The 21,430-nt window shown below is 49.5% G+C and overlaps 1 protein-coding gene across 1 annotated transcript; it reads left to right on the forward strand.

The window, feature by feature from the left end:
- The first annotated feature begins 911 nt into the window (after positions 1 to 911).
- On the forward strand, positions 912 to 3,705 carry DUSP1 (dual specificity phosphatase 1). Its single transcript, XM_071758535.1, has 4 exons — positions 912 to 1,427; positions 1,555 to 1,703; positions 1,868 to 2,087; positions 2,662 to 3,705. Exons 1-4 carry the CDS (start codon positions 1,058 to 1,060, stop codon positions 3,030 to 3,032), a joined length of 1,110 nt encoding a protein of 369 aa, XP_071614636.1. The 5' UTR covers positions 912 to 1,057; the 3' UTR covers positions 3,033 to 3,705.
- Positions 3,706 to 21,430: the final 17,725 nt, after the last annotated feature.

A 21,430-nucleotide genomic window follows, 5' to 3' on the forward strand; every position in this document is an offset into this window, starting at 1 on the left:
GCAGGTCTCCTACATTTTTTTCTTTTCATGTAAAACATGTTGGGAGAGGCTCTCAAATATGTGTTTACATTACAAATATGTATACAAATATATGCATATACATACATATGTATGTGTAAATATGTCTCTGCATGTATTAATGCCTCTGCATGAATACAAATGTATGGATGCATATGCTCATCTCTTTACACATCTATTTCAGGAGACTATGCATGCCTGGACCCACGGCTCCACATCCTCCAGCAGCTTCCTGCCCCCAGCAATGCGGTGATTTCTGTGGGAAAGGGGGGAGCAGCCGGCGCTGCGGGGGACAGACACAGGCTGCCCCAGCTCCAGCCAGGCCCAGAGCCACGGGGCAGGGCTGGGGACAGCTGGCAGCGGGATGGCCCGGCCCCGCGGCACCTCTGCTGGGTGTGTTCGGGGGTGTGTTGTGCGTGCCTACACACGTGTGTGCACAGGTGTACGTGTGTGTGTGTGTGTGTGTGCATATACACAGGTGTGTAGGTATGTATGTATCTGTGTATGTGCACGCGTGAAGGTCCATTCCTGTGTGCATCTTGGCATCTGCGCTTTTATAGCCATGTATGTCGTCACCTGTGTGTGTTCGTGTGTATCCATGTGTCCTGTGCCCGCGTGTGCACAGGTCCGTGTGTGCAGATGGCTGCCTGTCTGTGCACACCGCGGGGGTGATGCCCGTGGCACCGTGGGTGCCCCCTCCGCGCCGCTCCCCGCTCCTCTCCCCGCTCCTCTCCCCGCGCGGGCGCGCTCCGGCGCCACCCGCGGCACATGACGTCATCCCGGCGGGGCTGGGCGCGCCCTCGCTGGCGCGCGGCCAGGTGACGTCTTCCCGGGTGCCCACGTGACTCGGCCCCATTGAGAAAAACGCCGGCCCGGCGGCGCGGCCCAATATAAAGCGGGCGCGGGCGTGCGGGGCCGGACCGGGTCGTGCGGTGCTGCGGGACATCGGCACCTCCGACACCGACCGCGCCTTCATTTTCTCCCTCTCCTTCATTTTCTCCCTCTCCTTCGCCCTCCTCCTTCCCGGGCCGTAGCCGCCATGGTGAACCTGCGGGTGTGCGCGCTGGAGTGCGAGGCGCTGCGGGGGCTGCTGCAGGAGCGCGCCGCGCAGTGCCTCGTCCTCGACTGCCGCTCCTTCTTCTCCTTCAACGCCGCTCACATCCGCGGCTCCTGCAACGTCCGCCTCAGCACCATCGTCCGCCGCCGCGCCAAGGGTGCCCTGGCCCTGGAACACGTCGTCCCCAACGAGGAGCTCCGCGCCCGCCTGCGCCAGGGGCTGGTCCACACCGTGGTGCTGCTGGACGAGCGCAGCGCCGACCTGGAGCTGCCCAAGCGCGACAGCACCCTGCTGCTGGCCCTCGGCACCCTTTGCAGGGAGGCCCGCGGCGCCCGCATCTGCTTCCTCAAGGGTGAGTGGCCTCGGGATGGCGCCCGGAGGGGAAGGGGGAACCCGGGCCGCGCAGCCCGCGGGACTCCCCTGGGTCCCCGGCCGCGCAGCGCTCACCCGCCGCCTTTCTCTTCCCTCTGCTCCCGCAGGAGGTTACGAAGCTTTCTCCTCCGCCTGCTCCGAACTCTGCACCAAGCCGGCCGCCCCCACCGGCCTCAGCCTCCCCCTGAGCGCCAGCAGCGCGCCTGGCAGCGCCGACTCGGGGTGCAGCTCCTGCGGGACCCCCCTCTACGACCAGGTGAGCGGGACCGGACCGGACCGGGGAGGAGGGGTGGGAGGGCAGCTCCGCCGGGTGGGTGCGAGAGCTGGGGACGCTGCCGCTTTCCTGCGATGGAGGCAACTGGGAAGCTGTTTGTGAGCTGGCGAGCGGAGTTTAACCGGATTCCGTCCTTTCTGTTTCAGGGTGGCCCGGTAGAAATCCTGCCGTTCCTGTACTTGGGCAGCGCTTACCATGCCTCCCGGAAAGATATGCTGGACGCTTTGGGCATCACGGCGTTAATAAATGTCTCGGCCAACTGCCCCAACCATTTTGAAGGGCACTACCAGTATAAGAGTATCCCCGTGGAGGACAACCACAAGGCAGATATCAGCTCCTGGTTTAATGAAGCGATTGATTTCATAGGTAAATGAAGTCTCTTTACAGTCTATTTTTGTTGGGGTTTTTTTGTTTTTTTGTGTTTTTTGTTTGTTTGGTTTTGTTTTGTTTTGTTTTTTTACTTGAGTAATGAGCCCTCAGAAGTGATTTTTCAGGCACTGTTTTCCCCAGTAAAACCTACATGGGAGATTGGGGAATTTCTTCCCATTGGGGAGAAATACTCAGGGAACCCTTCTATTAATTTTATTCTACTCAGAGGAATAATCTCAGCTTCACAAAGCTGTTTGAAATCTTGAATCAAGAGGCACTGGTCTTGCAGAAAAGAGTTAGCAAATTTAAGTGGATGGGCATTAATCTTGCAAGACTGCTAAAGTGACCTGAAGGAACTATTAGTATAATTGGAGTTGGAGCCCAGAATGAAAATAGCTAAACTGCTGCTTCCCTTGAGACAAAGGCTCTCTTTGTCTCAGAAGAACCTGGTGTACCTATTAGGCTAAGGAAGGGATGGATTAAAGAAATGTAAAACAGCAGCCTGTGTTTTCCCACCTTTGGGAGCAGTGGGACTTGTTTGCTAACTGTAAATAATTTAAATTTTTTTCAGACTCTGTTAAAAATGATGGAGGAAGGGTATTTGTGCACTGCCAGGCTGGCATTTCCCGGTCAGCAACCATCTGCCTTGCTTATCTCATGAGGACCAACAGAGTCAAACTGGATGAAGCCTTTGAGTTTGTGAAGCAGAGAAGAAGCATTATCTCCCCAAACTTCAGCTTCATGGGGCAGCTGCTTCAGTTTGAGTCCCAAGTCCTTGCCCCCAACTGTTCAGCAGAAGCTGGTAGCCCTGCTATGTCAGTATTGGACAGAGGAGCATCGACCACCACTGTCTTTAATTTTCCAGTCTCCATCCCTGTTCATACCTCATCCAGTGCTTTAAGCTATCTTCAGAGCCCCATCACTACTTCCCCAAGCTGCTGAGAAGTGGATGAAAATACAGGCAGAACTCAGACTTACTGTCTCAAAAGTGCAATAACTATGGGGACAGTGTCATAAGTCATTTGTGTTTTGTGGGGAGCCATCGATGCATCACAGAAGGGTGTTGTAAATGGAGAGGAGCTCACCTGATGCCAGACAACTAGGTGTTACTCACTTTTCTGCTGACTTTTGAAGCCAATATCTGGATGTCTACACAGATGAAAGAACACTGTCTCTTTCTGAGCTGTTCCTCCTTGTCCTCTGTCTGTCCTAAGCCTGCTTCATGTTTAGTAGCATGCTCACCAGTATTCCCATTCCTGGACACTTTGAACTACACTGATGCTGTCCCCTTTTATATGGCAGTCCTATTTATTTTTTTTTTTTTTTTTTACATTAGTGCATTGGTTTTTGCCTTTACAAACCTAAAGTTTCATTTCTAGAGAAACCAAATACCTCAGTATTTTTTGGTACTGTAATCCTGTCTGTATATGTCAGCTTTTCTTGTTTCCCAAGCACTGACATGAAAGCACCAGGCGAGTGCTTTTTTGAGTTGACAAGGGTTATGTTTGCTGATTTATTTATGATGTGAAATAATATATTTCTTCTTATGAAGACATAGTTTTGTTACATGATTAACTTTTTATACAAACAGAATAAATTATGATATTTCTATTGAGCTGGATGATACACTCTTTAAAATCTTACAGCCCAAAGTTCATGTGGGAATTCCCATGTGGAGAGCTGTAAGAGAAATCTGAATTTTCAACTCTGCTGGCCCTAGGTCTTGATGTACTAGATAGGAAAATGGTTTAAACAACATAATTGACTAGAAACTTCTGCTGCTGCTTCTTTGTCCCTGTATAATTTTATGCAGTGGCAAAGAGCCAAGGCTGGCTTCTCAGCTTTGTAAGGTGGGTTTGGCTGCAGTGGTGACCACAGAGCTGTAACAGTTTGAACCAGCTGAGACCTGGGCACAGGGCTCCAGTGAATTTAAATCAGTCCTTCTAGGAAGAAGGAAGAACCTTCCTTATTGCTTGTTTACTTTTAAGGCTTCAAAGGTTGAGTCTAAAAATTAACCTGCTGGTAACAGGTCGCTAAAGCTTGTGAGTTCATGCCAAGGTGTGGGGTTTTTTTTTGTTTGTTTTTTTGGCCCATCTCCTTGGTACCTTTTGGCAAATCAAACTGTCTTGATCCCCAGAGTGAAGTGTTTGACTTGCTGGGCTATCTTGGAAAACAAATTGAGGCACAATGAGATCAAATAACCAACAAGTCACTTACTTATTTACCCAGACCTAAATTATCTCCTGCTGCAAATTCTTGCTGGAGTGACACTAATCTGGCACTTCAGTTGAGGTGATGAAGAGAGTATCGTGTATCAAAAGTCAGGGAAGTTCTATCAGGCTGGCATTCCTGGCAGCTTATGGGCAGGAGCTGCAGAGGGAGGGTGACAAGCAGAAAACAGTGCAGGGCTCATACTGTGTGGTGGGACAGAACACATCTCCATGGGGTGTTTGGGCAGGGTGTGTAATGGAGGGGCAGTGTTGTTGTCATATTCCCTTACCAGGGAGAGCTGCTATGGAAGAGATGCAGCTGGAAACTTGCTTTCCTAGGCAGGGTAGGAATGCTGGTAACAGTGGGGTGCTGGGGGAGCACTGGGATGTGGTATTCTGTGTCTTCTCTAGAAGGCAACTACCAGTCCTTTCATCTCTGATACTTAGGAAGTGAGTCTGATCTTCCTTTTACCCCATCAAAAGTGGTTTTGCTTAGGCAGATGCAGCAAGTTGTGACTGTAAAATCAAGGCACTTGAACAGTTACAATCCCAAGCTTGTCAAAGAGGGTTTTTTTTTAAGCATACGCACTCTTGTCATGAAACTTAAAGACAAGCAAAGCACCACAAACTCCTGCTGAAATGCTGCATGTTACCTGGAATGTTAATGGTGCTAAAATCCACTTTAGTTTCTGGGAGAAGGTGCCCTTGAAGGATGGGGTGATGCACTGCTGTGTCTGAAATTCTTCCACATGAGCTTCCCCTCACCACAGCTCTGCCGTCAACGTTAACCATTGCCAAGCTTCAACCTGACACCAGGGCATAAAAAAAAATGGAGCACCTAAAAGGAGAGATCCCTGAGCAGAAACAAAGGTAGAAATCCTTATTTTCCCAAAGCATGCACAAACCTCACAGTGAATATTCCTCCCACCCTGCAAAACCCCTTTGGCCATGGAAAGTCCCTTAGCAGGTTGTGCTGCTCTGTGGGACTGCGCCTGCTGCTGTTCCCTGTGTAAAGCATGCAAGGTTGTTACTGAATACATGAATACTTTTTACACCTGCAGTAAGCAATGGAACAAACTTTTACCTTCAAAGCAAAGCAGAGCTTATTCAGTGGAAAAATACAACCTTGGCAGCCCTGCCCTTGCAACTGATTTAAAAAAAAAAAAAATCCTGCCTGTTAATCGTAATTCAAACAGAAATCCGCTCCCCATCAGCTGTGGGAGCTTGTTTATGTGTTTCTTGGAACAATAAAACTCATTACCTGGCAGCTGATCAGCTTTTATAACCTAAGCAGGCACCTGACAGAGGGGTGCAAAAGAGAGCTGGTTCAGCACAAAGCTGGTTGCAGAAAAGCCAGGCAGCTGCAGCAGGGCTTCAGTCCTAGCAAGGCACCGACAGGCACTTCCAGCTCTCTGGACATGTGATGTCTTTTTCCAAGTCCTGATCATGAGCCCTCTGCTGCTGCCCATAGTCAATCTCTTGGTGCCTGATTCCTACAAATTCCCGGTGGACAGTATCGCACCCAGTCCAAACGAGGCCTGGGTAAGGGGGGCAACAACAGCAGCCAAAAAAAAGGTGATTAAAGTCATACCTGCAGATGTCACCTCAGTGTCACAGTCCTAGGGAGAAGGTGGGATCAGCTGAGGGGTTCACTGTGAGGAGGGTGGGGGGAAGGAGTAGGGTGGGGGGCAGAGGAGGGGTGAGCCAGGCAAGGAGGGGCTGGGTCAGGCAGTGTCAGAGCCCTTGCATGACAGAGGTGGAGTCTGCCTTGGCAACATGGCTGAGCTGGACTTTGCCCGCTGTAAATGTGCTGGGGCAGCATTTTCCCTTCATCTCCCTCATTTATTACTCCTCCTGCTTCACTGTTTTATTTGTTTGGGATATCAAGGCATATGATCCACCATGGTTTTCAGCAGTAAGCTCCTGTTTTCCCCAGCTCTCATGCCAGCAGACTGTCCCCCCACACTAGCAGGGTTGGGCTTGGACCCTTCCTCTCCCATCTGATCCAAGACCTCTAGAGACTGCTTGGTGGGCTTTCAGTTTATATAAACCTGTCGTTCTACAGTTGCATACATCCCCATGGAAACCACTAGGAATTTCCCCTCGGTGAGGACGGCAGTAACATCACTTCCTGCTGCTGACAAACCAATTTGTCACCAAGTGATAAAAAGGCATGTTTTGTGTTTGCAGGAACTGGCTCCGGGCTTTGTTCCTCCCAAGCCAGAGGCTGCTCACCCGCCCTGGAGGCAAACAATGGGCATTGTGTGCTGTGCAGAGCAGGGAGGGGGACATGTGGACAGGGCCTTTAGGCCCTCAGAATGCCAGAGCCCACACCACAGACACCAGGCAAAAGTTCCAGAGCATGTCGAGAAAGTGTAGGTCATGGCAGTGTCTAACCCAACACATCACATGGGGCTTCAGACCACAGAGAGGTCCCCACAGCCAAGGGGGGTACGCAGGCAACCCATGCAGGGACCCAGCAAATCAGCTACAAGTAATGGTCCCAGCAAGATGCAATATGCAGGGGATACAACATGCCAATTATCACATGACAAACAGATACAGAGCTCCAGATTAGACACGTCTTGGGTAATCCCCTTGTCTCAAAGCTTCTGCCTTTCTTTTGTAATCAGCACTTATAAAGGTGCTGGCTGTACTCAAGCTTAGGGACTATCCTGCATTAGTCACCTCCAATATCAGACTAGCAGGACCGTAAGGATGTGTTATGCCATTACACTGAAAAAAAGAACAAAACATCCAGATCACACACAGGCCAATGTAGTTTACCCAGTTACCCCCGTGATTTTCCTGTCTGGCTCCAGGGCAACAAAAAGGGCACTGAGGGTCATTTGGAAAGGGTCTTCAAGTGCAGCCCACAGAGCCCACTCCCCAGCTCTGCAGTCAAGGTGCAGCACAATATGGAATGAGAAAAGGTCGTGGTGTGTGACTGTCTAGTGTGGGTAGAAGTCATTATGTCTAAAACCTCATCTACACCTGTTTCTTACCTTCTCTCTTATCCAGCAATTACGTCTCTGACAGACCCCTACACACATCATAGCCAATGAGACTTCACCCAGGGCTTTGTCTTCCCTAAATCTGCTCTGACCCAAGGCTGTAGAAAACAGCCTTGAAAAAAAGAAAGAAAACAGCTGGGAAAAAATAGGTAAAACCCAGCCTGAAACCCGCTCATGCTGAAACAACAAATTAGTCCTGAGGTTCCAGCTGTGTGTGGCCTTCCCACTACTTGCTACTTACTGGGGTCCAGAGCCAGCTGGGAGACATGACCAAAGTGCCCAGGAAGGTGAATCCCATTCCCACCAGGGAATGGGCATGTCAGGAGCATAAAAAGTTAAACAGGACCAAAATATTCAAGTAGATAAAGCAGCTCTGAAGGTTGAGACCTGAGTGAGGGGGGAGAAGCAGGACTGGTTGATGCTCTCTTGACTTAGTTGGCCTTGCTGTGAGGATTTCAGTCTGTCTCTCCATCCCTGTGGGGACATGGCTCAGGTCTTTGTGTCCTGCTTTTGCTCAGGCTGAGGGGAGATGAACCCTGGTACCTGAAAGAAAGCAACTGAGTTCCTCTACTACTGAGGTAGGTAAAGGATTCCTGGTTTTGAGACCTATATTCTGATTATTGAAGTGCAATTGTAGAAACCTGTGTCTGTCTGGAGGTGGTACCAAGTTCTGTATGGATCTGACACTGTTAGTCTGGCACAAAGCAAGCTGACTTCATCTTTGTAAGACCAGTGGCCAAAATCAGGAGAAAAGGCAGGTTTGTTCTTTGTCCTTATGTGGTGTGGTGCAGCCTGTTCTCCAGGTGTGGGTTTGGCTTTGCCTCTTCCCCATGGGAGTTTCCATTTCTAGGGTTTTCCAGCTGCTGCATGTGGCTGTGCAACCCCCTGGCAGTGCCAGGCTGTGTGTGCCCTTGGTGCTGAGCTTTTCCAGCACCTGTAGCACAAGTGAAGGTCTTGGGGCTGCCTGAGATCTCTGGGAGGCTGCTGGGCTGGGGGTTTCCAGAGCAGTGCTCTCAAGATCTTGCATTTACATGTGTTTCCTGCTAGACTCAGAAATGACTTGGTCTGGGCTTTCCCTCCTCAGGGCTGCTGGTGGGCAGCAGAGTGGGTGAGATGAGACACTTGGCACAGCCTGGGGGCAGCTCCCAGATCAGAGGGGTGAGTGGTGGGGACAGGTCCACCAGGTGGGTGCTTTGCAGGGATGTGCTGCTGGTGTGAAGTCTGGAGGGCTGAAGGTGTTAAGCAGGGAGAGGAAGAAGAGAAGATGGTCATGAATATACTTGGTGTATGCTTAGGTTTAGAACTGGACTCAATAGAGTGAGGTTAATGGTTGGACTTGATGATCTTAAAGATCTTTTCCAAACAGAATGATTCTGTATGGGAGCAGGGATGAAGAACAGCTAATAACAGTGGACATTAGTAACCCCATTAGATCTTACCTAGGTCCTGTTTGGCATTCAGGCTGGGTGAGTCAGGGCTGTGGGAACAGTAATTTCATCAACTAATTCATTCCCAAATCCATATTGTGTGTGGCTATCACGAGTGCCACAGAAAATGTTTCATTTCTCATTAAAAGGCTATGTATGACACCAGCCCCTCTCATTTCAGTACCTTTTCATTCCCAAACCATGGACCATGTTTAAAAATAAACTCCCAGAGGACTCTAAAATGACGTTGCTGAGTTAGAAGGCAACGACCAATTGGCATTAAATTAGCAGGTTCTCACTACACAATATATTTTTTTTTAATTGTATTCTGTCTTAGAGTCAAATGTAGGTCCCATCTATACTAAAAATCATAAACTATGGTGTAATTTTTAGACTTCTCATTTCTGATATAATTTAACATTATTTGAGAGGTTTTTTTATTCCTCGGTGATTGTGGTGAAGTTGTCTGAAAATGGCTTTTCCAGCTCTCTTAGATAGCAGAAAGGTTGTTTCTTTTCAGTGCCTTCCCTAAATCCTTGTTGAAATATCATCTAGGCTAAATTTGTATCCACATCAGTATCTTGTTCTTCTTTCAAATCTTGTCAAGGTTTTGCTAATTGGCAGCTGGGTCATGGCTCTATGAGGGTTTGATGGCAAGTTTTTCTAATTTATGGAGGATATAAACTGCAGGTGTTTATTAACTATAATAGTCTTTCCTGATACTTTGATACTTGCAGATCAGCTATCAACTTTCCTTTATTGTCTTTTGCAATGTAATCATCATGATTGCAGTTATATATTTCAGGGGGTTTGTATAATGAGTATTTTAGAAATTATATCTATGTGAGTGCTTTTAATCCTGCATGCACTTAGAATCATTTGTTGTTAAAATACTTAGCAGAAAGATACAAACTTTCTGATTTTCTGTGGCTTAAAGTACTCAGGGCTTGTCCCCGTGAGCCAGGCAAGGAGGACGCTGACCTTATAAACAAGTGGCATAAACTATGTAACCATGTCTGGTGGATCTTTCTTTTTCGAACACATAAGCACTGGTTTCAGGGTTGCATGACAGGATGTTTTCTTGGTCTTTGTTGTTAAAAAGTCAGCAGTCCTATACATGTACCGTGTGTTGGCTGCGATGGCATCAGCTGGGACCTTGGTCCTTGTCTGGACACACATGGCATTTCTCTTGCATTGCTGGGAGATCAAAGCTCCTGGTGATAGTTCAGCTTTCAGCCTGGTGGAATCCTATGGGCACGCTTGTCCCATGGCCACTTCTTTCCCTCTCTGGTATACAAAGTTCATATCTGGCAGCTCAGGGGAGGAGAACCTCTGGAAGCATCTTTAGGCCTTGCTGGCAACTGCTCAGGGCTTTTCAAGACGTTCGAATGCAAACTGCAGCATCTACTGAGACCAGTGGAGGTGGAGCAGGGTGGCCAAAGCAGGTGAAAAGCTGAAACCCTGTCAGCTGCTGTAGCTTGGCTGGAACTGCTGTTGTGTCACCAGGACACCTTGAGCTGAAGGATTCTGGCTGTTCCAGGAGCTGTGTCAGGAGCCAACTGAACAGCAGATTGCACTGTATTGAACAATAGTTCCCACCCTTTCCTACTGACTGGGAGGAACAGAAAGGAACAAAGACATTTGCAAGGAGGAAAATAAAAAAAAAAAATCCTTACAATCTTTGTTTTTCTTGCTTCTCAGTCCCTTGGGAGACTTTCTTCCCTCCTGGAGCCAGCAGGCACCTCAGCACTGAGCAGCCCCCAAATTTCAGCACCTTCCCTTCCTCCTCTTTGTTCTTTAAATTCTTGTGCCAACGAAGATGATAATTTATAACTGCCTTTTGTTCCTCTGTTTACAGTTTCCCTTCCAGACTCTGGGGACAGCTGACGTCAGGGTGCTACATTTGGGCTCATCAGACTTTTATCTGGTGTTAATGCCCTCCATGAGTGGCAGGAATGTGGACCACAGGGCGAGCTGCTGGGTGGTGTGGGGAGAGGGGGCCCAGGGAGGGCAGGAGGCAGGCAGGACTGGGATGGGGCACAGCCTGATGCTGCCCACCCTGCTCTCTGTGCCAGGCACCTATTGGTTTTCTGGAGAGCACCATGGTCATTTATGGCCTTGTGTGGGGAGGGCCTGCCCACTGGCACCCTGTCTGTCTCTCTGGGCAGCTGGCAGAGCTGGATGAGACACCATGAGCTAGAGGCTGAGCTATTTTTAAAACTCCTAGGCTGCATCCCAAGTATAGAGTGCTCTATTTCTGGTGCAAAATGATCTTCCTGGGTGGGGGATGCGGAGATTTTTTTCATATGAAATACACGGGTTTGGGTTTGGAAGCAGTGAGATGAAGAAACAGCTGGGCACGACTGGAAGAGATGCATTTAAAAAAAAAAAAAAAAAGAGAGAGAAATGGTGGCCATGGAGGTCTCATCCAGAGGAACAGCTCTGTGCCTGCAGCCGCTGTTGAATGTTCATTGCCAATGGTTTGCTCATAGATCAGGAATTAACAAGGCCTGGGTTTGGTTTACAGCTGGGATTTATTGAGGACATTTGTTTGAAATAGGCTGCTGGGGGAGTTGGAGATTCCAAAGCATTTAATGAGGCTGAAAGGGATGAACAGGGATGCTAAATGCAGAGCTGTAAACTTGCTGGTTGCTTTCACTGCTTTTGGACCTGCCTCTCACTCCAGATGAACCAGATCTCGAGGGCAGCAAAATGCCATTTTTTCCACCAGGGCTTAAATTCCTAAAAAGAAATAATCAAAAGGAGTCTCTGTTTATTTACTACATGCCTTGTAGTAATATCAAGAAGCCCTGGATAAGGCTGCAGGCTTCATTTGAGCAAAGAGGTCACATTAGTGAGGGGAACAGCTCTGCTCCTGCCTCTGGTTGCTGGAGCAGAAGGACCAGACCTTCACCTGTGGCCTGCAGGGCTGCTCAGTGCCTGCTGCACAAGGCAGTTTCCCTCCTGAAAGACAGTTTAACCTCCAGAGAAGAGGGGCAGATTCTCCCTTGTTTAGCCCTTCCCATCATGACATAAGTGAGTATAAGATATCACTGTATTAAGATATCACAACCCAGTTGCTCCAGGCTGTTCCACTTATACCCTGGCTTTCCACCAAGTCACCAGTCCAGGATCTGGCTAGAGTTCTAAGTTTTCATACTTTCCTCCTCCTCCTCCCCCCCTTCAAGATAGTAATGGATCTCTGAGATGCAGCTATAGGAAGAAGAAATGGCTTTGGGAGAGGGGGCTGTCCAAGCAGCCCCTTGTTCTGGCCAAAGGCACCGTGCCCTGTTTACAGGTGCCTGGTGCTGTTTGCCCCGTTTCCTGGTGGCTGCTGTGATATGTTTATCCTCTTCTTGAGCTGTGTGAAATGCTATTCCCTCGTGCTGCAAAGTTCAGATCAAGTGCTGGAGCTCATGCACTATAAAAAGTGATGGCTCAGCTGTTGTGCCAACTGCTCTGTGGGAGCTTCTCCTGCAGCTAGGGGTGCAGAGCCTGTGTGGGGAGCAGGGGGTGCGTGGGTGCTGTAGGGTCAGTTCTCCAGCTGAGCTGCAAGCTATTCCTGTGGTGTCTGTGTCCCTGTCAGCTGTCGGTGCCTGTACAAGAGTGTGTTGCTGGCATCCTTCTTGCTGAGTCGTCCCTGTGTGAGAGTGATGTGTGTGCAGTGAGCCCTGACCAGTGTGCACTTTGGTGGGGAGGGCAGAGCACATCCTCCTCCTTGCTGAGCACATCAGGGAGATGGTCTGGCTGGACAAGGGGCCACCCAAACCCCTCTCTGAAAACACAGAGGGTGGGAGTAGAACAGTTTCTGGGTGTGCTGGGTTTCTCCTCATGTAAAAGTGGAGCAGCTGCTTGCCATGCTGACCCTGGGCAGTGTTGGCTGTGCTGGGAACCCTCTGCATGACCCTTGGGAGAGAAAGCTTTGTAAGACCATGGTCTTTTCCCCATGCCCCTGACAGAAGTGTGCATCCCCCAGCCATGCTTTAGCTTGACATCAGCTGTGGGGAGCAGTTGGCCATAAGGGTCCATGTGTTTCCTCTTCTCTTCCAGCCCCCTGGGAGAGGGGCTGTTTGTGAGGGGCTGAGCACACAGGATCCATGCTGCAGGAGGCCGGGAGCAGAGGAGCCGTGTGAGCCTTCCTGCCTGTCTCCTGCACTTTGCCTGTGACGTTGGCTCCACAGGAAGGAACAGCGAGTTCCTGAGGGGACATTCCTGCCATAGCTTCTTGGAGCCACCGCGGCCCCCTCCCTGCCACGGCCTTCTCCGGCACACGAACCCGTCTCCAGCCGCTATTATTGAAACCTATTTCCATGGCACCTTTCCAGACCTGTATTTCTTTTCACACGCCAGGGTGGAAGCAAATCCTCCCCCCCATCCCCCTCCCTGCCCCGAGGCGTTCCTCCAGAGCCTTCTGGCAGGGGCTGTACTTTTCCAGTGTGCGCAGAGCATCACTCCTGGCAAGCAGGCAGAAGGGATGATGTTTGAATTCAGCACCCCCACAAGTAAAGGCATCTGTATCCTTGTGTCCCTCACCCCTCTTCTTGCTCCATATTTTCTTGATAAGGTTAAACTAGTGTCCAGAGATTGCTTTGAGAACAGAAGTTATGTGAAATGTCTGGTCACTAGTTTGTCAACTCCTTTTGCTCTCCTTTTGCTCTCCTTTTGCTCTCCTTTTGCTCTCCTTTTGCTCTCCTTTTGCTCTCCTTTTGCTCTCCTTTTGCTCTCCTTTTCCTCGGAAAGCTACAGAGGGGTAGGGGGAAACGTGTGCTCTTCCATGGCCAGGCTTGGTCCTGTCAGCTCAGCGCAGCCCCTGCCGTGAGGAGGCAGATCTCTGTATCTGGATATTTCTGCCCTAGATAGCCGCAGTGCTGAGCTGTCTCTGACTTCTTTTCCCACACAACAGACACCAGGTCCCTCTGAAATGTAGTGCTTGAGGCTGAAACTGAAAGTTCGGAGAGAATTAGTCACTCCTGTACCCTAGTAACGTTGGCGAAAACCAGCCCCAAACACAGGGCAGGCGAGTGTTTTGCAATCCCAGCAGCAGCCCTGTTGCATCTCCTGAGGCCGAAGGAGCTGGAGAGAGAGCCCTGAGCTGAAATGCAGCCCAGCATTTCCCCTGCTCTGCACCCCACAACAGGCCAGAGCCTGGAGATGGGAGCAGGGTGTGCAGAGTCTGGTGGGGACAGCACAGTACCCTACTTTGTGAGGGTTTGTATCCTGTGTCTGCCTTGTTAAGCTGCAAACACAGCCCTGTAAAGTGTGGGTGACATCTCCAGGCACCCACCTTGGGAGCAGCATTCCCCTGGGAATGCTCTCCAGCAGTGCTGCCAGCAACCTCATCCTAACGTCAGCTTGGAGAGTCTGAAAATTCACTGTCCTCAGGAAGGCTCCAAGCTGAGCTCCAGGCTTTTTGGGACAACCCTTGGTCATAGCCTTCCCTGAAAAGTTTGCAATGTGGAGCTACCGCTGTGCTTCTCCTCCCCCATCCTCTCCGCAGGGGTGCTGGGGTTTGAGGAGGGGCTGTGAAGCAGGGGTAGTTGCCAGGCTCTCCCTGCAGCTCTGTGGGACCGGTTTGACTCGTTCCAGATTTGCAGGGTTCACGTCAGCGCCTGAAATGAGAACCGTGTCGTGCCCAAGCACTGCAAAACATAGCAACAGCACAGCGGCGCTGGCACCCCTGCAAAGAGGAGGGGAAAAAAAATAATAAAGTCAACATGAAACAAAACCAAACTGGTTTTTCAGGCTTGCCTACACTAGGCTTCACAGTGCAGAAAAAAGGCAAAGCTTCCAGGAAATGGATTTGAGCCCATGGATGGACTATGCTCTGTGAACTCCCACTCCTCTCAAATGGGAGCGTTTTAGGCAGAGCTGCTCTGGTCCCAGCAGTCAGGGACCTCCCTAGCCCTGCTGTCCCCTGAAACCAGCAGTGGGCAGAAGCCTTCGGGCTGCCTGTTCTGCTCTGCCTGCTCAGCACTGAGCTTCCGACTCATTGTATTCTGGGAGTGGCTTAGACCCTCTGGTCACAGGTTTCCTACATGATCAGGGCATCTCCCTCCTCAAACCATCAGAAAATTCCAGGGAGTAGTAAAGGAGTTAGTTCCTGCCCCAGGAGAAGGTCTGCTGGGATCTTGGGTCCAGAAGGTTCCTGTGACTTGGAACCTGTTTCATGGGAAGGGGGCAAAGTTACAGGGAGCTCCATGAAAATGTGAACCCAAATTTGGGTAACATCTGCCACCTGTCTCCACATTGGGCACAACCAGTTTTCTGTGCCTGACCATCCTGAACTCAGGGTGCTCAGAAAAGGGGCTCCAGAGCTCCATGGAAGAGACGGACAAGTCCTCGTGCCCTGGATGAGCTCTGATCTCCCACCCTCAACACTTCTGCCTTACTGGGTAGGACGCTTTGCCTCCCATCTTATGCTGGTTCCTACCATCCCAGAGATATCAGTGCTCATTCCCATACATGGAAACTAGGATCAGCAGTGTGAGAAAAGTCCCTGGCTCTGTCCAGACTTGGCAGAGGGAAGCTGGTCATCCTCTGTCCAGTGTTATTCTGGGTGGAACCTGGGAAACGTTTTGCCTGACAGAGAAAACTAGGAGATGATAGAGTGGGTGCAGATGGGCATGGCAGGAAAAGGGAGCCCTCACATTCAGGTCAGTGTCCTGCCTCTGACATGGATGGATCTGCCATCACAAATGGCTCTAATGCTGCTGGGCCAGGAGGGAGATAGAGGGAGTCCAGGTAGGCCAGCTACTGCCCTGTAACAGGAGCTGAGGTGAATGCTATTGGATATTTGGAAAAAAAAAAAAAAAGCCTTTTAAAAATCAGCTTGCACAATTGGGCCCTCATGACCCTTCTGGCAGTATATTCTCAGGCTTGCTAAATGCTTCAGGATACTGTGTGCCCTTTTATTGCTCCTCAGTTGACCAGTCATTTATAGCCTCCACCTCTAACTGCTTGGTTTCATATTTTGAAGCAGTTTGAAGGAGTGGGATGCATCAGCTTTCCTTCCCTGCCTCCTCCCACATACCTTGGTCATGCTACCTCCAGCACTTCCCCTTCCCACACTGAATGAGCTCTTGTGGCTGGGTAGGTGCAGCCCACAGTGCTAATTTTATTTACTGTTTGATTTTTTTTTCCTTTTTTTTTTTTTCCTTTTTTTTTCTTCCTGGACTTTACTGGTGTTTGCTGGGTAAAGTGAGGTCCCTCCCTGCACATGTTTTAAGCCCCAGGAGAATTTTGTCCCAGCTGAGTTGTCACTTATGTCACAAAAATGCTCTGATCTTTGTAGTCATGGAGGCTGCGTGTTCCCAGGACAGTGGAAAATGTCTGATATCTGTTTGAAAACTCAGTGCTTTCACAGTGGAAACCTAGAAGAGAATCCAGACTGCAGGGAGAACTAGGAAGGAGAAAAGTAGGTTTTGGCTCATCGTTCTTCATCTCCAGAGCCATGATGGGACATCAACAGGTCTCCTGGAGCCTATTAAAGAAGAAAAAAATCCTCAGGTGCCTCTTTTAAAAAAATAAATGGTGAAGTGGAGAGACAACTTCTGCTCTGCCCATGTGAGTCTGTCTTTCTAGGAGGAAGGGCCCCAGCCCAACAGTGTCAACCCAGAAGAGCACTGCTGAGCAATTGATGGATGTACATGGTTTGTCAATAAACATTTTTTCAGTCTGTTAGGCAGTGCACCAGTACAGTGACCACCACAGAGGTGTGACAGGTTTCAGTGATCTCAAGCTCTTATTCAGCCAGTAGTCACATGAACTGTAGATTCTGACGTGCTCTATCAAGGTGAGTCTCCATCAGAAGAAAGAGGTGACTGACTCATGAAATAACTTGTCAAAAATCATCCAGAAAGTCAAAGAAGGAGAGGAAGGGAGAAAGAAATGGGGCTTAGGTCTCTTGAGTACTTCTGCTGGGTCCCAGGCACTGTCTGCCAGTGTTTTTACCAGTTTCCATTTGCTTTTAAATGTTCTGAAGCAGATTTTTTGCCATTTCTTTCCATTTGAAAGGTGGGGATGTTAAGTCCTATGACTTACAGGAGTGACAGAATGACTCATGCTAAACCAAAGCAGAAGTTGCTGTCAGACACCTTGCACATCTGGACTTCCAGCCCCATGTCAAACTATTGCTGAAACTTGGGGTTGCTCTGAAACCTGCAGCACTACCCCACTATTACAGGGCATTAAGAGGTGTACCAGCAGTAGTAAACAATGTATCTTCAAGGTGTGATAAGAAAATGCCACACCATGATTCTCAGTCTGGTAGAAAAGTATGTGAGAGACTTAACAAATGCCATCTGACTTGTGGCTTTTCATCTCCTGCCTTAGACTGTTCTGTGCTGCTGTGACTGTCAAACCACTGTTCACCCCAGGTGGGTGTAAGCCAGAACACCCACAGAAGACAGTCCCACCTTCAGAGTTTCATCTAGTCCAGCTTTGCTGTTACATTAGCCAAGAGGGTTTATTTTTTTTAAGCTTGCTTCTCATATGACAACATCTAAAATAGCTACAGCAAAACGCATAAATAAATAGCTGCCAGGAGTTTAAATAAGGATATCTTGCTCATCGTGTTCTCTAGAAGTATCTTCTTTCCTACATAGCAATCTTTTTCCAGGCTGAATTGAAGGAGTGGGACACTCATTTGTGATTCCTGGATATCCTGAGGCCAGAACAGTGTTTATCTGTGGGCAGCTGGGAGCTGCCAAACAGAGGTTTGCTGTGGGTGAGTGGACAGGATGAACGTGCCCAGGAAGTGGCTCTCAGCTCTGGACAGGCTGCACAGAGTGCACATCAGTCCTCAGGCAGTGCATCTATGCTTGTCTGTGTCCATTGCACATAAAAAGTATTTGTTTCCCAGTGTGTATACACCAGGACAGAAATGGGCACGTCCAGCCTTGAAATGTCTTCAGGGTGAAAAGTGGCGTAGAAATTCTCTGGGATGCTCAGCCCAATAAATCTGGAGCTGTGATTGGGAGGTACCGGTACCGCTCTACCACTAATAACCCTGCCTGTAATTAATGGCGTGCTGTTCTCCATTGCTGTGTGTTTTTTCTGCCATCTGCTGGGCTCTGAGCTCCACCTGCAGCAGGCAGGGCATGACTTGGCTGATCTCGAGGGGACAAAGCCCTGGGACCAGGGCTGGGGAATTGCCAGTGACTTCATTTCATGTAGGATGCAGCCACGTGTTTGTTTAGGGTTCCTTCCCCCCCCTTCTCCCCCTCTGTTTTCCCCCTTCCCTCACCATGCTCTGATCAGATGACATTTGGTTGTGTGTTGATGCGTGACCTGCCACAGATGTCTAAAAATGTGGTGTGGCTTCAGCAAGGACATCTCCTTCCTTCGTGCCCACTCCTGTCCTAGGGAAGATTTTTTGCAGAAAGCAAGAGTGGGAGGTGAAGGGATGGATGTCTGTGTGATATTTTCTCCCTCTCCTCCTGTGGGGTCTGTGGTTACTCCACTGAGCTACACCACTCTGAAATCTTTCCCGGAGTTTTTGACATCTTGCAGAACACTCTAACAACATGGAAGGGTTCGGCATTGCCTGCGGAGGACCCTGGGCCAGCTCACGGGAAGGACATCACCTTTCTTCAGCTGTTGCTGGCTGCTTGACATCCTTTTTGTGTGTCTGGTGAATCGTAAAGCACTGGCAGAGCTGTGGGTGTCCGTGAGGCCACCAGCAGATGCGATGAGCCCCTTCCCGAGTGTCACAAGCTAAACCAAGAGAGAAATTCTTCCACTTGATCGAGAGTGCTGGTCCGGAACCTTGTCGGTGGAAATCTACCCCTGCAAACCCCTCTCTCACTGCAGGCTTGGAGAAGTGTTTCCTACTGCAAGAGCTGGAGGGTGGTTTGTAGGTGAAAGCTCCCCTCTAGTGGGGGAGCCCAGCAGCGCAGCCCGGGCCGGACCAGAACCGCGCTCACCCAGGGCTGTGAAAACTTAAAACCAGGGACATTAACTGCAGACCAGTGCAGAACCAGCACAAGGGGGTCCGTAACTGATGATATTGTCTGCAATGAGACAACGATAATGATGCAACTGAGATATCAGATTCTTATAACCGAGTCTCAGAGCACTTTTAATCTTCCTTTCATTTTCAGAACTGTAAGTGGCTGTTTAATTCCCACAGCATCCTTAATAAAGGATTCTGTATTGTTGTTAATTGCTTTTTACAGAGGGAGAAAATACTGAAAAAACAGGGGGAGGAACTTGCCTGGTGATGTCATCTGAGGTCAGAATTCAAGTGATGCTGGAGGCAACATGGCTGTGCTGATCTGTCACCTCACTCAGCTGTTCTTCACAGAAGGAACAGGGTTTTGTCATTTTGCGAGTAGCCTTAGAGCTGTAGATGGAAAAGTGACTAAATGTGAACTCTTTACTCTTCCATAGCATCTTTGGTGTGTGTAGGACACTCAGAAGTGCCCAACTTATAAGCAACAGCCTGCCCTACTGCTGCAGGATCCACACCCGGTCTGAGTACTGGGAAATGCTGGGGGTTTGTACAAGGACTTCTCCTGAGTGACCATAATGAAAATGTTATTCCTCTTCTTCCCTGGGCACAGGGTTCTCTGCAGCTTGGGGACCAAGGCTTTTCCCAGCTGCTGTACAAGCATCTCTCCAGCAGTGCAAGGGGACAGAGAATCTCAGGAGCTCTTCCATAAGTGCCCGCAGTGCACCTGAGAACTGGCAACACACCTGCACTGTTGGCAATTGCAGGGATTGGGCTGAGCCCAGACCTGCCCTGGGCAATAGCTCCAGTGCTCCACTTGTGTAATAGTTGTGCTCATTTATGTTTGTTCCTCATATTGAGTTATTCTTCCAGTGCTTCCATGGCAAGGGCTTATGGAGAGGGGAAAGAAATGCAAAGAGCATGTTTTCTTACTCACTGAAGTCATTCACTGTCGTGTTGCTCAGGGAATGTGGCCTCACATAACCTCTCTCTGATATCTGTGCCTAGATCAGCACTGAGCCTTTGAGTTAAGGATGACATCCTCCTACGTGCTGCTGCAGCAGTGAAGCCAAGGCTGACCCTACCCCTGCAGAAATCGTTAAGGTTGTGTGTGCTTGGGGCTGGCCTCCAAAGCAGTGTCTTCCTCTTCTCCTCTTCTGGGAAAGCTGGGGGCTGCACCACACAGTTGTGCTGGCTGGCTGACTTGTGGTGCAGATGCTCTGTCCCTTGTTGTGTGAGTTTAGGGGAGCTAAAGCTTTCTTTGCTGAAGGCTTTTGGTTACAGTCCAATAACACATGCTCAGGTTTAGTGCTGTGTGACAGCTGCTTGGTGGTCTCTAGATGAAATAAGGTGGTGAGCCTCACCTTGGGTTCCAGCAGATGCAGATTCTCATGTTTAAAAACCATCATTGCTTTGGTCATTGTTAGCCAGAGTGCTTCTTGGCAACAGGAGAAGATTCATATCTTGAAGAAGCACAATAGAATAAAAAAGTCTTTCTTCAGGTCGGGATCAATGCATTGTGGCTCCAAATCTGCTTGGGAAATCTGTGATCTTGAGATTTGAACTGTGGAAAAACCCCATGAAAATTTAGCTTAATCAGTCTTTCATCCAGAGCATAACACTGACAGAGGAACCATTCAGGATTATGCTAGGGCTGTTTTGGCCAATGTGATGCTAGATAGTCCTTTGCCTACTTGAGACACTATTGAACATCCTAGGCCAGCTTTAAATGCCAACCAGGCACCCCTCACCAAGCAGTGTTATCCCTCCTTTGTGGAGGGGAAGCAGCACAGAGGGAATGAAGTGAATTGACAACAGCTGCCACAGAAAACTGACAACCTCTGTCAGAACATCATCTTCCAAACCTCAGCTCTGTGCTGTGACCAGCAATGTCCCTGAGAGTCCTGCCCCAGAGGGGCCATACAGTGATTGCTGGGAGCTAACTGGGGAGATGCACAGCTCTCCTGTGTCCTCCTTTCAGATTTTCTCTCCCTGCCCTCTTCAGCCTTCTCTAAGTGTCCACCTGAGTGACACACTGTGACCTGCCTGGGATTCCTCAAGCAGGGGTGGGATAAGATTTAGGTAGAAGGAGGCTGCTCTCATCAGCTGGGAAATTCCTGCCAGGACAGCAGGGACTGTGCTCCTGGCCCATCTGAAGAAAAGGAGAGGGTTGAGCACTGCTGGGGCTGGCTCAGTTTTCCAGGTGCCTGGTTCCAGGGCCTCTTTCCCTGGCACTGGGGCAATTACTGGGCAGAGGGAAGCTCTGCAGGTGCTGGCTCTGCAGTCAGGTTCCTGTTGCACCTGCTCAGGTGGAAGCAAGGTCCCAGTTATTAGAGGGCTGGGAAAGCTGCTCTGTGTGCTACTCACCCTCCTTGAGAATGAGAGTGTGTATTATAAGTGTTTTCTGGGAACAAACAGAGCAAGATGTCTCCTCCCTTTTGCTTTGAGAAAATCTGAGAAATCAGTGCCCTTTTGCTGTAATGGTTGGTGTTGCTGAGGGCTGCAGCTTGTGTCTTGCTACCAGTCCTGACTTGTTCAGGATCTACTGTGAACACTCAGCAGTTCTTCTGCGTTGTGCTGCTGCTGTTATTGTTGTTCCAAGGATTATTATTAGAAACACAAGCCATGCTAATGACCCCAAACCTGGTGATGAGCTGCCTGTAAACTGCCGTGTGTGAGGGTAGCACCAGCAGCTCGGATGGCGGCTTTGAAGATTGCTCAAGTACTGGAGACCTTGCCA

The sequence above is a fragment of the Heliangelus exortis genome, chromosome 15, assembly GCF_036169615.1.
Source record: "Heliangelus exortis chromosome 15, bHelExo1.hap1, whole genome shotgun sequence".
In the NCBI taxonomy this organism is placed as follows: domain Eukaryota; kingdom Metazoa; phylum Chordata; class Aves; order Apodiformes; family Trochilidae; genus Heliangelus; species Heliangelus exortis.

Excerpts from the sequence above, each read along its gene's own strand:
- DUSP1 (XM_071758535.1), top strand. The coding sequence starts at position 1,058 with ATGGTGAACCTGCGGGTGTGCGCGCTGGAGTGCGAGGCGCTGCGGGGG. Across the intron at positions 1,428-1,554 it reads CCGCATCTGCTTCCTCAAGG|GAGGTTACGAAGCTTTCTCC; the intron begins GTGAGTGGCCTC and ends CTGCTCCCGCAG. Across the intron at positions 1,704-1,867 it reads GGACCCCCCTCTACGACCAG|GGTGGCCCGGTAGAAATCCT; the intron begins GTGAGCGGGACC and ends TTTCTGTTTCAG.